Raw genomic sequence first — 14,991 nt, 5'->3', positions numbered from 1 at the left:
GCTACGCCGGAAGAGCAGCTTGTGGGGTCTGCTGCAGTCTGGTGGAGCCGAAACACTCTGTTTGCACTAAACTATGTTTATACCCTGCCCTATTCAAAAGACAAGAGTAGATAACAAAATAAAAAGACACAACATAGTTAATTCAAATGAAATAGCTAAAGATAGGAGAATTAAATTCTTCAATCTGCCATTATGTTTGCTAGTGCCGACAGCAGTTGGTAATTCAGCAACATCTTGCTGGAGGGCCAAGACTTCCCCACCTGCCATAACTTAACAAAGAAAATCGCAACATCCGTTCCTGTAACTTCTTTGTTGATGGAGAGAGTGATCGGTCAGGAATCTGATACAAGATGCCAAAGCAGTGGAAGTTGCTCCCAGTACCTGTCACCACACGGAAGCAGCTTAAGGTCCAAACGGTTTACTGTTGTGGAAGATAAGGCTCAGTCAAACAGTTCTGGATATAGATACAGACATATGCAGATGCATACAAGTATATAAAAAGGTAAAGGTACCCCTGCCCATACGGGCCAGTCTTGACAGACTCTAGGGTTGTGTGCCCATCTCACTCAAGAGGCCGGGGGCCAGCGCTGTCCGCAGACACTTCCGGGTCACGTGGCCAGCGTGACAAGCTGCATCTGGCGAGCCAGCGCAGCACACGGAACGCCGTTTACCTTCCCGCTAGTAAGCGGTCCCTATTTATCTACTTGCACCCGGGGGTGCTTTCGAACTGCTAGGTTGGCAGGCGCTGGGACCGAGCAGCGGGAGCGCACCCCGCCGCGGGGATTCGAACCGCCGACCTTTCGATCGGCAAGTCCTAGGCGCTGAGGCTTTAACCCACAGCGCCACCCGCATCCCTATACAAGTATATATGTTCCTCCATATATACAAGTATATATGTTCCTCCATATACGGTAAATCCTAGCAATTCACCATACAACACTGGACAAGTAATACCAACAGACTGATGACTCAGACTTACAGACTACTGAGCTGACATGCATTGAACACAGATGGAATCTGAGCAACGTGCCACTAACATAGCAATTGGCTTGGTTTGCAGGGTACCTACGATTAGCCCATCCATGGAGTGATTTACTCTCATGAATGTTTCCAGCCCCTTCTCAGTCCAGTTACTTCAATGTGATCAAATACGTTGCTTAATATGGGGGTGGTGGGAGCGCCCTGATGCAACTTCACAAGATAAAATACAATAGACAGAAACTATTGAAACCAGGAAATTCAAAGCAATATATAATGCAACAAGCTTAAAATGCTCATCCAATAACATAAATCCTACCCACTCCACTTCTATATTTTTTTTATTAGGGATACAAATAACATTAAAATACTGCATAATATATGTTGTTGGGATTGCCTAGCAATGTAGATTTGCCAATCCCTTCTTAAAAGTACGAAAAGCAAGCTGTGGAGAGAAAACCCCCAGCATTTTGGCCGTTATTGCTGCAATCGTGTCCCTAATTCCACTTGTGAAATGACATTTAGCTTTTTAGTCTCTTCCCCTGGAACTTCGGTAAGAGCAGAGGGAAGACATTTATTTTATATATGCATTTGCTGAATTAAAAACCGTCCCAAACCCTGAAACCTTTCCTCAAAGGGAAGTTGCTCCTTCCTCTTGAACGTTTTCTGGAGGCTTTCAAAAAGAAACATAAGAAGAGCCTGCTGGATCCGGCCAATGGCCCATCTGGTCCAGCTGAGCATCCTGTTCTCACAAGGACCAAAGGGATGTCTTTGATGGGGAACCAGGAAGCTGGACCAGAGTCCTAGAGCAACTCCCCTTTTGTGGTTTCCAGCAATAGGGCGTTTAGAAAGAAGCATTGTTGCCTCCAACTTTGGAGCGCAGAGCTATCCCGGCCAGTGGACACTGATGTTGTAGCTCTCCGCTCCATATATTGGCGCGCTTCTCTTTTAAAGATCTCTAGCTAGGTTGGTGGTCAGCATTGCCTCCTGCGGGAAGGAGTTCCGCAGTTACATAGTCTTCCCCTTCCTTTGCCCCGCCGGCTGGGGTCTTGCTTTCCCTTCGCGTCCGGACAGAGAAGCTCTGCAGAAAGACACAGCTCCCGTTGCCAGCGCTGCTTGTGGGAGAGGGAGAAGCGCGGAGCCGCCTGCCGGGGTTTCCAAACGCCGCCACGGACCCAGCTTGGCCTTTCCCCGCTGGGGCTTCCTCGTCCCGAAACGCGCCGGCGCCGGAAGAAGGGGTGCATGCGGTTGCATTTGCTGCACTGCCGCATGCATTTGTTGCAGCAATTGCAAACGCACGAACGGGCGCGCAAAATAGCAACCATGCAGCAAATGCGCGCGGCAGCGCAGCAATGGCAAAACACGCGGCGGTGCACAAAATTGCAAGCAGGCATCAGTGCGGAAATGCAAGCACGCAGCAAGCGCATGTGGCGGTTGCGTGCAGTGGCGCAGCAAATGCAATCCCACAGCAAATGCACGCGGTGGTTGCAGCAGTCGCAAAAGATGCGACTGCGCAAAATTGCAAACATGCAGCAGTGCGGGAAACGCAAACACGCTGCAGGTGCATGTGGTCGGCGCGTGCGGCGGCGCAGCAATTTCAAGCATGCAGCAAATGCGTGCGGCGGCGGCGCAGCAATAGCAAAGCTTGCAGAGAATGGGGTTCCGGGCGCGGCCAGCTGCGCAAAGGGACTACAACTCCCGCCATGCACCGCGCCGGCGGGGGAGGCGGGGCCGGGGGGCGTCCCTAGCAACGAGAGAGGCAGCGGGGTCGAGTGGGCAGAGCAGGCGAGCCGGACCTGGCCCGGCCCGGGAGGAAGCGCCGCGATGGGTCAGGATTACTACGCCGTCCTGGATCTCACCCGCAGCGCCAAGGATGCGGACATCAAGAAGGCGTGAGACCCGGGAGGGGTTGCGGGACACAGGTCCTTGCACGTGTGTGTGCGTGCTTGGGGCACATGCGGGATCCACGCGGTGGCGTTTGCGTGCACGTGTTCCCCTATCTATGCGCGCGATGCACTTATTATTATTACCAGTGCGTTTTTGCCTTATGTTTGGGGAACCTTACATTGCGCACCGCTTTTCCAGGGCATGTTTGGCCCCTGATTCCTGCCAGTCCCCTCGCCTTGCCTCTCCAAGCCTCTCCTCCCAACTCTGGAAACAGATCTGCTTGAGAGCAGTGGGCTGGATCCTTACCTTCCCCTGCCCACCACAGGCCACACACCTTGTCAATCACCATGACATCAGGGTACCCATTTCATTGTTGTTGTTGAGTCGTTTAGTCGTGTCTGCCTCTTCTTGACCCCCTGGACCAGAGCATGTCAGGCACTCCTGTCTTCCACTGCCTCCTGCAGTTTGGTCAAACTCATGCTGGTAGCTTCGAGAACACTGTCCAACCATCTCGTCCTCTGTCGTCCCCTTCTCTTTGTGCCCTCCATCTTTCCCAACATCAGGGTCTTTTCCAGGGAGTCTCCTCTTCTCATGAGGTGGCCAAAGTACTGGAGCCTCAGCTTCAGGAGTGCCTGGCATGCTCTGGTCCATGGGGTCATGAAGAGTCGGTCATGACTAAACGACTAAACAACAACAACGACTGATGATACTTCTATATCTCCTGCCCAAGGGTAGAAGATTAAAGAGGTGCTGGCCGGGATGTGAATCGTCCCTGAGAATTTTCCTTGCTCTCCTAAGGCATTGATCCCTTGCGATGTCATCTAGCGATGATATGCACTGTGTTCACCACCCTCTGTAGAGACTTTCTGTCTGCAGCTGTCAAGCCAACGTACCTCACTGTGATAAAATATGAGAGGACACTTTCTATTGTGGACTGGTAGAAGGTGTTAAAGGTAAATGTAAAGGTACCCCTGCCCGTACGGGCCAGTCTTGACAGACTCTGGGGTTGTGCGCCCATCTCACTTAAGAGGCCGGGGGCCAGCGCTGTCCGGAGACACTTCCGGGTCACGTGGCCAGCGTGACAAAGCTGCATCTGGCGAGCCAGAGCCGCACACGGAAACGCCGTTTACCTTCCCGCCAGTAAGCGGTCCCTATTTATCTACTTGCACCCGGGGGTGCTTTTGAACTGCTAGGTTGGCAGGCGCTGGGATCGAGCAACGGGAGCGCACCCCGCCACAGGGATTCGAACCGCCGACCTTTCGATCGGCAAGCCCTAGGCGCTGAAGCTTTTACCCACAGCGCCACCTAGTCCAGCACATTACAACTTGCTGGAGATACCCATATGCCCTGTGTGTTTTTGTACACACATATGCTTAGGGCTTGACAGTGCTGCTGCTTTTTAATGCATCGCTGGGCTCGTTTAAAAGGGGATTAGGTAATTTTATGGAGGCTAAAGCTATCAGGTGGACCACTGGCCTGATGCAACAGTGCTGCTGCTGCTATTATTATTATTACAATATTTATAAATAAATATGCAATTATTATTACTATGTTCTCTGGTTGGCCACTCGTGCACGTTCATTTCGGCAGAGAAATCTGACTCACAGATGGAAGTTGATGGGTGTGTGGATCTGACCCTTGGTTGGAATTAACCAAGTTGGTCTTAAAGGAGGGTGTGTGTGTGTGTGTGTGTAGCAATTGCTGGGAACCCAAACCAAAAGACAATGCCCCCCCCCCATCTCCTTGCCCAGAGACAACGCCAGTGTAAAATGTGAATAACGATTCCTAATTTTTTTTTTAGTTGAATGGAAGGATCACACACTTGGCCGGTGCTTTCAGGCCTGTTAAAATCACTTAGTGAAAGAGTCTTTAAGTGTATATATTTAGGGGAGCATGCGAGAGAGAGAGAGAGAGAGAGAGAGAGAGTCCAGGTAGGGATCTCCAGATAAGCCTGGTAATATCCCACACCTGAAACCCTGGAGAGATGCTTGCTGTCTTTGCCAGGCATGGCCAAACTCGGCCCTCCAGATGTTTTGGGACTACAACTCCCATCATCCCTAGCTAACGGGACCAGTGGTCAGGGATGATGGGAACTGTAGTCCCCAAACACCTGGAGGGCCAGGTTTGGCCATGCCTGGCACTGTAGACAGTATTCAGATCAATGGGCCAGCAGTCTCGGCTGGTACAAGACCACTTCCCCTGGCTCTGTAACAGCAGCAACCTCTTTGTGTGTGTTTTTTCCAGCTATCGGAAGCTGGCCTTGAAGTACCACCCCTATAAGAACAAGGAACCGTGGGCCAGAGAGAAGTTTAAGCAGCTTGCGGAAGCCTACGATGTCCTGAGCGATCGTGAGTAGGAGGGGATTCGCTTCATCTGTGTGTGCTGTGCTCTTTGGAAAGGCTTGCCTTAGTATTTAATGTTACATTCCCCCCCCCCCTGTCATTTATTTTATCAGAAAGCGTTTTAATGTCTGGTGTTTTGTTGTGTCCTTTTATATTCCATTGGAAGCTGCCCAGAGCGGATGGGGGAAACCCAGTCAGATGGGTGAGGTGCAAGGACAGTGGTACCTCGGTTTGCGAACTTAATCCGTTCCAGAAGTCCGTTCTTAAACCGAAACCGTTCTTAAACTGAGCCGCGCTTTCAACGCAGGAAGAGACACAGATTGGCTAATTTATATGCATAGATGCAAATTTGAGAAATGAGAACTACACAGTGTACACCTCACCATTGTGGGGAGGACTGTGACCAGCTGAGCTGTTTGTGTGCTCAGTTTTCTGCTGACCTGCAAACTTTGTGGCCCCTTCTCCTTTTCCTCCTTGGGGTTCTTCACCTTTAAACTGGCTTGGAGCTGGCAGTCCTTCCACGAGAGGACTGTCCTCTGTAGATCAGACCATCAGGCAGTCCACCTTCCATGTCCCAACTTGTCTCCCGTCTGCTCCCATGCCAAAGATAATTTTCAGAGTTGGTTACATTATAGACAATTATATGAGATGTACAAGGAAGATAATAAGAAAAGATTTAGTTACACCACTTCTAGATTTCAAATGGAAGTGAAAGCTGGACCATAAAGATGGCTGGTTGCCGAAGAATGGATGCTTTTGAATTCTGGTGCTGGAGGAGACTCTTGGGAGTCCCATGGACTGCAAGAAGAACAAACCTCTCCATTCTGAAGGAAATCAGCCCTGAGTGCTCACTGGAAGGACAGATCGTGAGGCTGAGGCTCCAAGACTTTGGCCACCTCATGAGAAGAGAAGACTCCCTGGAAAAGACCCTGATGTTGGGAAAGATGGAGGGCACAAGGAGAAGGGGACCACAGAGGATGAGATGGTGGGACAGTGTTCTTGAAGCTACCAGCATGAGTTTGATCAAACTGCGGGAGGCAGTGGAAGACAGGAGTGCCTGGCATGCTCTGGTCCAGGGGGTCACGAAGAGTCCGAAATGACTAAACAACAACAACAACAAGATTTCAAAAGGAAGTCACAGAAAAAGATGTGAAGCTGCTGAAGAGAGCATATAGCATCTTGCTAAAATGGGAAACAAAAGATGAGGAGGTAAAATTGGTCATGATCAAATGGGCACAAGATATAGGACATAATATACAATTTGAGGACTGGGATAAACTGTGGAAAACAGTTTTAAAATGTACAGACTGTTCCCTTTTGAAAGAAAATTATATGAAAATTATGTATAGATGATATATAACACCAGTACAAATAGCAAAAATGTATAAAACCGGCTCTAATATTTGTTGGAAATGTAAAGAGAAAGAAGGGACTTTTTATCATATGTGGTGGGAATGTAAAGAAATTTTTAAAAATTGGGAAATGATATATAATGAATTGAAGAAAATGTTTAAAATGACATTTGCAAAAAAACCCGGAAGCATTTCTGTTAGGGATTGTAGGACAAGACCTGCCAAGGAAAATAAGGAACTTATTTATGTATGCTACAACAGCAGCAAGAGTCTTGATAGCACAAGGGCGGAAGAATGAGGAAACCCTGACAAAAGGACAGTGGCAAGAGAAATTGATGAGCTACGCAGAACTGGCCAAATTGACATACAAATTGCGAGACAAGTACAATTGTGACTTCAGGGAAGAATGGGAACTTTTTACAAATTATTTAAAAAGACATCAAAATGAACTGGACTCCTTGGCAGGTTTTGAATAAACATACACAAATTTATTGTTTGATAACATGAAGGACAGATATGTAAGGATATATATAATTTTATAATATGCAGAGAAAATATGTGCAAGCGAAATCAGGGAGAGGAGCTGAGGGAAGTCCTGGGGGGGGGGGAGGGAAGGTGGGATCATGTATGGTTTGATAATTTGTTATGTGGAAATTGAGCAATAAAAGTATTTTTTTTAAAAACCCTCCCCTCTCCACCTGTTGTCTCCTTCTTCCTTTCTTCCTTAGCACTGAAGAAGGGCATTTACGACAAATTTGCCGAGGAAGGCCTCAAAGGAGGGATCCCCTTGGAGTTTACGGTGGACACCCCATGGACAGACGGCTATGTGTTCCACGGAAACCCTGAGAAGGTCTTCCGGGACTTCTTTGGAGGAGACAACCCCTTTGCCGGTAGGCCCAAGCGCCGCGTTTTCTCAAGATACTCCGCTCATCTCAGATCTCCCCTGTTTTCGGGCATTTCCCAGATCAGAGCCCTTTCCACGGGGTGAGGGGCAAGGGATGTGGTTATCAAAAGACAGACGGCAACTTGCAAATGCCACCGCCATCCTTTGCTTTCTTTCATTTAAGGTAGGCTGCCACAGTTCTGAGTATTTATAGGGGCCTTCTTAGTGGTGGCACCCAGGCATCTTCCTCCTTTTTCTGTTAGCAATGTGTAAAATTAATAATAATCACCACACACACACCCTGACACTGACTTTTTTCTTGCTTAGAGTTCTACACTGCAGAAGGGGCTGAAGTCAACATGGCATTTGGGGGGCTGCGAGGGAAGGGAGTGAAAAAGAAGGACCCTCCGATCGAGAGAGACCTCTACCTTTCACTGGAGGACTTGTTCTACGGATGCACCAAAAAAATCAAGATTTCTCGTAGGGTAAGGAAAGGAACTCCTTAGGCGCTTCTTTCCTTGACATCTGATGGGAGGGTGCTCCACAGGGCGGGTGCCACTACCGAGAAGGCCCTCTGCCTGGTTCCCTGTAACCTCACTTCTTGCAGGGAGGGAACCGCCAGAAGGCCCTCAGCACTGGATCTCAGTGTCCGGGCAGAGCGATGGGGGTAGAGACGCTCCTTCAGGTCTACTGGGCCTTTGAGGCGGTTTAGGGCTTTCAAAGTCAGCACCAACACTTTGAATTGTGCTTGGAAACGTACTGGGAGCCAATGTAGGTCTTTCAGGACTGGTGTTACAGTGGTACCTCGGGTTACATACGCTTCAGGTTATAGACTCCGCTAACCCAGAAATAGTGCTTCAGGTTAAGAACTTTGCTTCAGGATGAGAACAGAAATCGTGCGGCAGCAGCAGGAGGCCCCATTAGCTAAAGTGGTGCTTCAGGTTAAGAACAGTTTCAGGTTAAGAACGGATCTCCAGAACAAATTAAGTACTTAACCCGAAGCACCACTGTATATGGTCTCGGCGGCCACTCACCCAGGGACTTCCACGACTCCTCTCTAAACCCTTCAGGTCATGAATGACGACGGCCACGCTTCCACCATCAAAGACAAGATCTTGACCATCGATGTGCGCCCAGGGTGGAAACAAGGAACCAAGATCACCTTTCAAGAGGAGGGGGACCAGGTAATTCCACCTTGGGAGCGAGGGAGGAGAGAGGCTGCTTAAATCTTGGAGAGCCCCTGCCCACAATTGCATCTCAATATTTGCGGTTACGAGGAGAATGATTCCGACTCGAGGGTTACCTCGCCCGGCCCTGTGCTAAAGTTAGTCCCCACAAAACTGGAGAGGTACCGTATTTTTCGCTCCATAAGATACACTTTTTTCTTCCTAAAAAGTAAGGGGAAACGCCTGTGCGTCTTATGGAGCGAATGCGTTGTCCCTGGAGCCAAATTGCCCAGGGGCAAAAAGCAGATCATGCTTTCTTTTTTTGAAAGAGGGAAGGGAGTGTTGAAACAAAGCTGCTGATTGTTTGCAGATCGGGGAGAGAGATAAGGGAGGCTAGCAATAAAGGAGGCTGCCTGGGAGAGGGGAGGTAAAGACAGTGAACTTGCAAGGAGAGGAGACAGGAAGATTAAAGCAATGAGGAGAGAAATTAGAAGAAAAGGAGGAGCAAAAAACTGCTCCAGCTAAGGAAAAGACACTAAGGCAAACAAGAGGGAAGGGAGTGTTGAAAGGAAGCAGCTGATCGGCAAGCGATCGGGAGGGAGATAAGGGAGGCTAGCGATAAAGGAGGCTGCCTGGGAGCGGGGAGGTAAAGACAGTGAACTTGCAAGGAGAGGAGACAGGAAGATTAAAGCAATGAGGAGAGAAATTAGAAGAAAAGGAGGAGCAAAAAACTGCTCCAGCTAAGGAAAAGACACTAAGGCAAACAAGAGGGAAGGGAGTGTTGAAAGGAAACAGCTGATCGGCAAGCGATTGGGAGGGAGATAAGGGACGCTAGAGATAAAGGAGGCTGCCTGGGGGGGGTAAAAGCCCATGGATCCTCAGGATTTTTACATTGGGTCACCCCAAATTCACCATCAGATCACATAGCATGTCCATGGCTACAGCCTGCACCAAAAAAATCCACTGTTTCGTGGGGCGCAAAAACATGGTTACAAAGCATGGATCCTCAGGATTTTTGCATTGGGCTACCCCAAACTCATTGTCAAATCACATGTCTGTGGCCACAGCATGAACCACAAAAATCATACATCCACTGTTTTGTTCAGAATATTTTTTTTCTTGTTTTCCTCCCCTAAAAACTAGATGCGTCTTATGGTCAGGTGCGTCTTATAGAGCGAAAAATACGGTAATTCTCACAGGGCTTGCTTCCGGGCAGGGGCAACACTCCTGCCCCCAGCCTCAATAGCTGTAGCATGAGCAGTTTTTCTCCGGACTGCAGCCACGGGTTTTATAACGTCAGGCCGAAATCCAACCGGTGCAGCACTTGGTTGTTTTGGGGGTGGGGAGGTGGGACCGGGCTTGCCCCTGTGTGGGGCACTTCCCACCTTGCGGTGGGCAAAGGGGTCAGTGGGTCCTACTTTCTGCCCTCCCTGCAGATGCCGGGGACAACCATTGTGTCTGCACCCCACACGCCCTTTGGGCTTCTTCCTGCGTTTCGTTCCAGGGCCCAAACATCATCCCGGCAGACATCATCTTCATCGTCAAGGAGAAGATCCATCCCAGGTTTAAAAGAGAAGACGATAACCTGATCTATGTGGCCCCACTCCCTCTGGGGAAGGTAAGGAAGGCATTCTGGGAGCTAAACTAGCCCCCTTTTCCTCCCCAGGTTTCCACCTTCGCTGCATTAAGCAGTTGGTCCCTTCCCTTTCCCGCCCCGACCTGGCTACAGTGATCCATGCGACGGTCACCTCCAGGCTTGACTACTGTAATTCGCTCTATGCAGGGCTGCCCTTGAAGCTGTCCCAGAAACTCCAGCGGGTGCAGAATGCTGCAGCGAGGCTTCTCACGGGGTCTCTGCCATGGGAGCAGATTTACCCAGTGCTTTTCCAGCTGCACTGGCTCCCGGTGGAGTACAGGGTCAGGTTCAAGGTGCTGGTTTTGACCTTTAAAGCCCTTCACGGCCTAGGACCCTCGTACCTACGGGACCGCCTCTCCCAATGTGCCCCGCGGAGAGCCTCAAGGTCCATAAATAGCAACACCCTAGTGGTCCCAGGCCCTAAGGAAGTTAGATTGGCTTCAACCAGAGCCAGGGCCTTTTCAACACTGGCCCCAGCCTGGTGGAACGCTCTGCCTCATGAGACCAGGGCCCTGCAGGATCTGATTTCTTTCCGCAGGGCCTGTAAGACAGAGTTATTCCGCCTGGCCTTTGGCTTGGAGCCAATTTGATTCCCTCCCTCCCTCTCTTTCCTTTTTCTTTTCCTTCTCCTCCTGCAATGAGGCTACATTTTAAAATTTTAATGTTTCAATATTTTAATGTTGTATTTTATTTTTGTTTTTAAGTTGTAATCATTCAACTTGTTCTAATTATTGCTTGTAAGCCGCTATGAGCCCGGCCTTGGCTGGGGAGGGCGGGGTATAAAAATAATAATAATTATTATTATTATTATTATTATTATTATTATTATTATTATTATTATTATGCCCCTTCCGCTTACTATATGTTACTGGGGAGTCTAGCAGACTAACCCTCTTCTCAGGATCCCTCCTGAGCTAACGGAAGACTGCCTAGCAGAGACTCGCAGAGAGGGGCAGCGGGCAGCCTCTTCTGAAGGCCGACACCTCGGCTCCGGCCTCAATTTCCTTTCTTTCTCACCAGTGAGCTCTGGCAGCTTGAGAACAAAATGTCTCACAGGGGAATTTCAGTCCCATATTTGAAGAGCACAGCTAGAATTGAATTCCCGCAGCCTGCCTACATGGAGGGAAGTGCTACGGGGGGTGAGAAGTGCGTGTCCCTTCCTGGCTTTGTCGACGTCGCTAATCCTCTCCCGTCCATGTGCTCCATGTCACTGCAGAGCCCATTCATTCTTAGGTTTGTAGCTGCCGCCACCCCTCCAAGGAGGCTTCCCGTCGCTTCTCTGTGTGAAGTCCCGTTCTGCTTCCAGAGGCAGGCCCAGCACTCACACAGAGACAGGGAGTAAGGACTCCTCCACAGAGCCAGCCGTCCTCAAAATGCTGGACGTGAGCCAAGAGCCAAGCTTCTCTGTGCGCAGGAGTCAAAGTGTGACTCCAATAGGATACAATAATCTTTATTGTCATTGTCCCACACAGAACAACAACATTGAAAATCTACATCAGACATTCAGAAACCAACAAGCCTGCTATCCCAGACTGGTTAGCCCCTAAAAAGTACGATACCCCATAATTAAATACAATATACTCCCATAGAGACTACCTTAAGTAAAGGTAAAGGGACCCCTGACCATTAGGTCCAGTCGTGGCTGACTCTGGGGTTGCGGCGCTCATCTCGCTTTACTGGCCAAGGGAGCCAGTGTACAGCTTCCGAGTTATGTGGCCGGCATGACTAAACTGCTTCTGGCGAAACCAGAGCAGCGCACGGAAACGCCGTTTACTTTCCCGCTGGAGCGGTACCTATTTATCTACTTGCACTTTGACGTGCTTTCGAACTGCTAAGTTGGCAGGAGCAGGGACCGAGCAATGGGAGCTCACCCCGTTGTGGGGATTTGAACCACCAACCTTCTGATTGGCAAGTCCTAGGCTCTGTGGTTTAACCCACAGCGCCACCCGCAGCCTTACACTGTGTTTAAAACCAAAATCGCATTTGGATAGAAACTTTTTCTCAGGTGGCTAGTCCTAGTCTTTATAACCCTGGACCTTCTTCCAGAAGGCAGAAGCTGAAAGAGATCATTTCTCTGACGCTTTCTTATGGCACCTGGAAACATAGATTTGATCCAAGGTGGGAAGAGGGCACCCAATTATTCTCTCTGCAGTCTTTACAACCCTGGACAGCATTGTTTTTTCCCTGACCACACATATAGGAGACTCCCATTGTAATTCAGAAATTAAGCGTGCCTCAGCTGCCCGAAATTTAGGCTACCTTACTTAACCTTGGTATTCTGTGAACTGTCCTGAGATCTTCTGATGAAAGGCAATATTTAGACCTAATAAACAGATAAATAACCTGTCCTCGGCCTCCGGCACTTTGCTTCGCAGGCTCTGACCGGGTGCACCGTGGATGTGAGGACCCTCGACGAACGGCTGCTCAACATCCCTCTCAATGACATCGTACAGTAAGTGCCTGCAGCCCACAGCCCTTATCCCAGGAATCCTAAGAGTTGTAGAGCTGAAATCCAGAATGCGGCAGCTAGACTGGTGATGGAGCGGCCGCCGAGACCACATAACACCAGTCCTTAGAGACCTGCATTGGTTCCCAGTACGTTTCTGAGCACAATTCAAAGTGCTGGTGCTGACCTTGAAAGCCCCAAACGGCCTCGTCCCTGTATACCCGAAAGATCGACTCCACCCCCATCGTTCAGACACTGAGGTCCAGCTCTGAGGGCCTTCTGGCAGTTCCCTCACTGCGAGAAGCCAAGTTACAGGGAACCAGGCAGAGGGCCTTCTCGGTGGTGGCACCCGCCCTGTGGAACGCCCTCCCACCACATGTCAAACAACTATCTTACTTTTAAAAGACATCTGAAGGCAGCCCTGTTTAGGGAAGCTTTTAATTTTTGATTCTATTTTAAATAATAATAAAATAATAATAATAATAATAATAATAATAATAATAATAATAATAGCCACTCTGGGCGGCTTCCAACAAAATATTAAAATACAGTAATCCAGCAAACATTAAAAGCTTCCCTAAGCAGGGCTGCCTTCAGATGTCTTCTAAAAGTCTGGTATTCTGTTGGAAGACGCCCAGAGTGGCTGGGGAAACCAAGCCAGATGTGTGGGGTATAAATAATAAATTATTATTATTATTATTATTATTATTATTATTATTATTATTAAGCACCTGCTTCAAATGCAGAAGGCCCTGGGTTCAATCCCCTGTGGTGTCTCCCCTTTCTGCCCCCCCCCCCAGCCACTGAATCTGACTAAGGTCTCTCTTTTCCCTTCAGCCCCAAGTACTTCAAGGTGGTGCCAGGAGAGGGGATGCCCCTGGCCAGTGACCCCACCTGCAAGGGGGACCTCATCATGTACTTCGACATCCTCTTCCCCCAAAGGCTCACCCCGGCCAAGAAGGAGATGCTGAGACACGCCCTCCTCACCTGAGCTACGCCACCCCCCCCGAAAGTCCACTCATTTGCTCCTTTCCTTGACCCCCTTTTTCTTCAAAGAAATAAAAGCTGACTAATTTTGCCAGATTTTGGTCCTCCCTTCTTTGCGACTGCTGGGGAGAAGCACCCTCAACCCCACAAACAGATGCAACCAGCTCATTTGCTGACAAACCTAGACAGCATCTTAAAAAGCAGAGACATCACCTTGCCAAAAAAGGTCCGTCTAGTTAAAGCTATGGTTTTCCCAGTAGTGATGTATGGAAGTGAGAGCTGGACCATAAAGAAGGCTGATCGCCGAAGAATGGGTGCTTTTGAATTATGGTGCTGGAGGAGACTCTTGAGAGTCCCATGGACTGCAAGAAGATCAAACCTCTCCATTCTGAAGGAAATCAGCCCTGAGTGCTCACTGGAAGGACAGATCGTGAAGCTGAGGCTCCAGTACTTTGGCCACCTCAGGAGAAGGGAAGACTCCCTGGAAAAGACCCTGATGTTGGGAAAGATGGAGGGCACAAGGAGAAGGGGACGCCAGAGGACGAGATGGTGGGACAGTGTTCTCGAAGGTGCCAGCATGAGTTTGACCAAAGTGCGGGAGGCAGTGGAAGACAGGAGTGCCTGGTGTGCTCTGGTCCATGGGGTCACGACTAAATGACAACAAGTTGAGGCCGACAATGCAGAGGCGTATTTACAGATCTGTAGTACAGTGGTACCTTGGTTCTCAAACAGCTTGGAACCCAAACACTGCAAACCTGGAAGGAAGTGTTCCAGTTTGCGAACATTTTTCGGAAGCCGAACGTGCTCCGTTTTGAGTGCCACACTCCCGTTTTGAGTGTTACCCTGAGGTCTGTCTGTTTTTGCTATTTATTTTGCGTTTTTGTTTCTTGTTTTTTGTTTTGTTTTTGTGACTGTGTGGAACCCAGTTCAGCTACTGATTGATTGTGTAACTGCAGTACATTGTTGATTGCTTTCATTTTATGGCTCAATGGTCTTGTTATAGTAAAAATCCATGTTAAATTGCTGTTTTAGGGGTTGTTTTTAAAAGTCTGGAACGGATTAATCCCTTTTGCATTACTTTTTTTGGGGAAGCGCAACTTGGTTTTGGAATGGACTTCCGGAACAGATTACCGTATTTTCCCCTCTATAACACGCAGATTTTTTCTCCTAAAAAGGAAGGGGAAATGTCTGTGCGTGTTATAGAGCGAATGTGTGGTCCCTGGAGCCAAAAAATCAAGCAAAAGTCAAATCGCGAGTCACGGAGAAGGGAAACCTGAAAAGAGGAAGTGGCAGCTTTCCTGCATTCTGCCTCAG

General features: G+C 49.0%; 1 protein-coding gene across 2 annotated transcripts; it reads left to right on the top strand.

Annotated features, from left to right (window-relative positions):
* Positions 1 to 2,628: 2,628 nt before the first annotated feature.
* On the top strand, positions 2,629 to 13,771 carry DNAJB13 (DnaJ heat shock protein family (Hsp40) member B13). 2 transcript variants are annotated; one of them, XR_013392497.1, is made up of 8 exons: positions 2,629 to 2,870; positions 5,110 to 5,213; positions 7,288 to 7,449; positions 7,770 to 7,927; positions 8,513 to 8,626; positions 10,045 to 10,226; positions 12,620 to 12,696; positions 13,528 to 13,570. XR_013392497.1 is itself a non-coding variant. In XM_028725842.2 (8 exons), exons 1-8 carry the CDS (start codon positions 2,803 to 2,805, stop codon positions 13,679 to 13,681), a joined length of 951 nt encoding a protein of 316 aa, XP_028581675.1. In that variant the 5' UTR covers positions 2,641 to 2,802; the 3' UTR covers positions 13,682 to 13,771. The 2 variants fall into 2 exon arrangements, 1 of the variants encoding a protein (XP_028581675.1); XM_028725842.2 differs by having other exon boundaries at positions 2,641 to 2,870; positions 10,113 to 10,226; positions 13,528 to 13,771.
* The last annotated feature ends 1,220 nt before the right edge of the window (positions 13,772 to 14,991 follow it).

This window comes from Podarcis muralis, chromosome 4, assembly GCF_964188315.1.
Source record: "Podarcis muralis chromosome 4, rPodMur119.hap1.1, whole genome shotgun sequence".
Lineage (NCBI taxonomy): Eukaryota > Metazoa > Chordata > Lepidosauria > Squamata > Lacertidae > Podarcis > Podarcis muralis.
Note: the sequence above shows the minus strand (reverse complement) of the source record. Positions and strands in the feature narration are given on the sequence as shown.

Bases quoted from the DNA above. Each gene is read 5' to 3' on its own strand.
- DNAJB13 (XM_028725842.2), top strand. From the start codon at position 2,803: ATGGGTCAGGATTACTACGCCGTCCTGGATCTCACCCGCAGCGCCAAG. The intron at 7,450-7,769 runs GTAGGCCCAAGC...TTTCTTGCTTAG, and splicing joins AGGAGACAACCCCTTTGCCG to AGTTCTACACTGCAGAAGGG. The intron at 12,697-13,527 runs GTAAGTGCCTGC...TTTTCCCTTCAG, and splicing joins CCTCTCAATGACATCGTACA to CCCCAAGTACTTCAAGGTGG.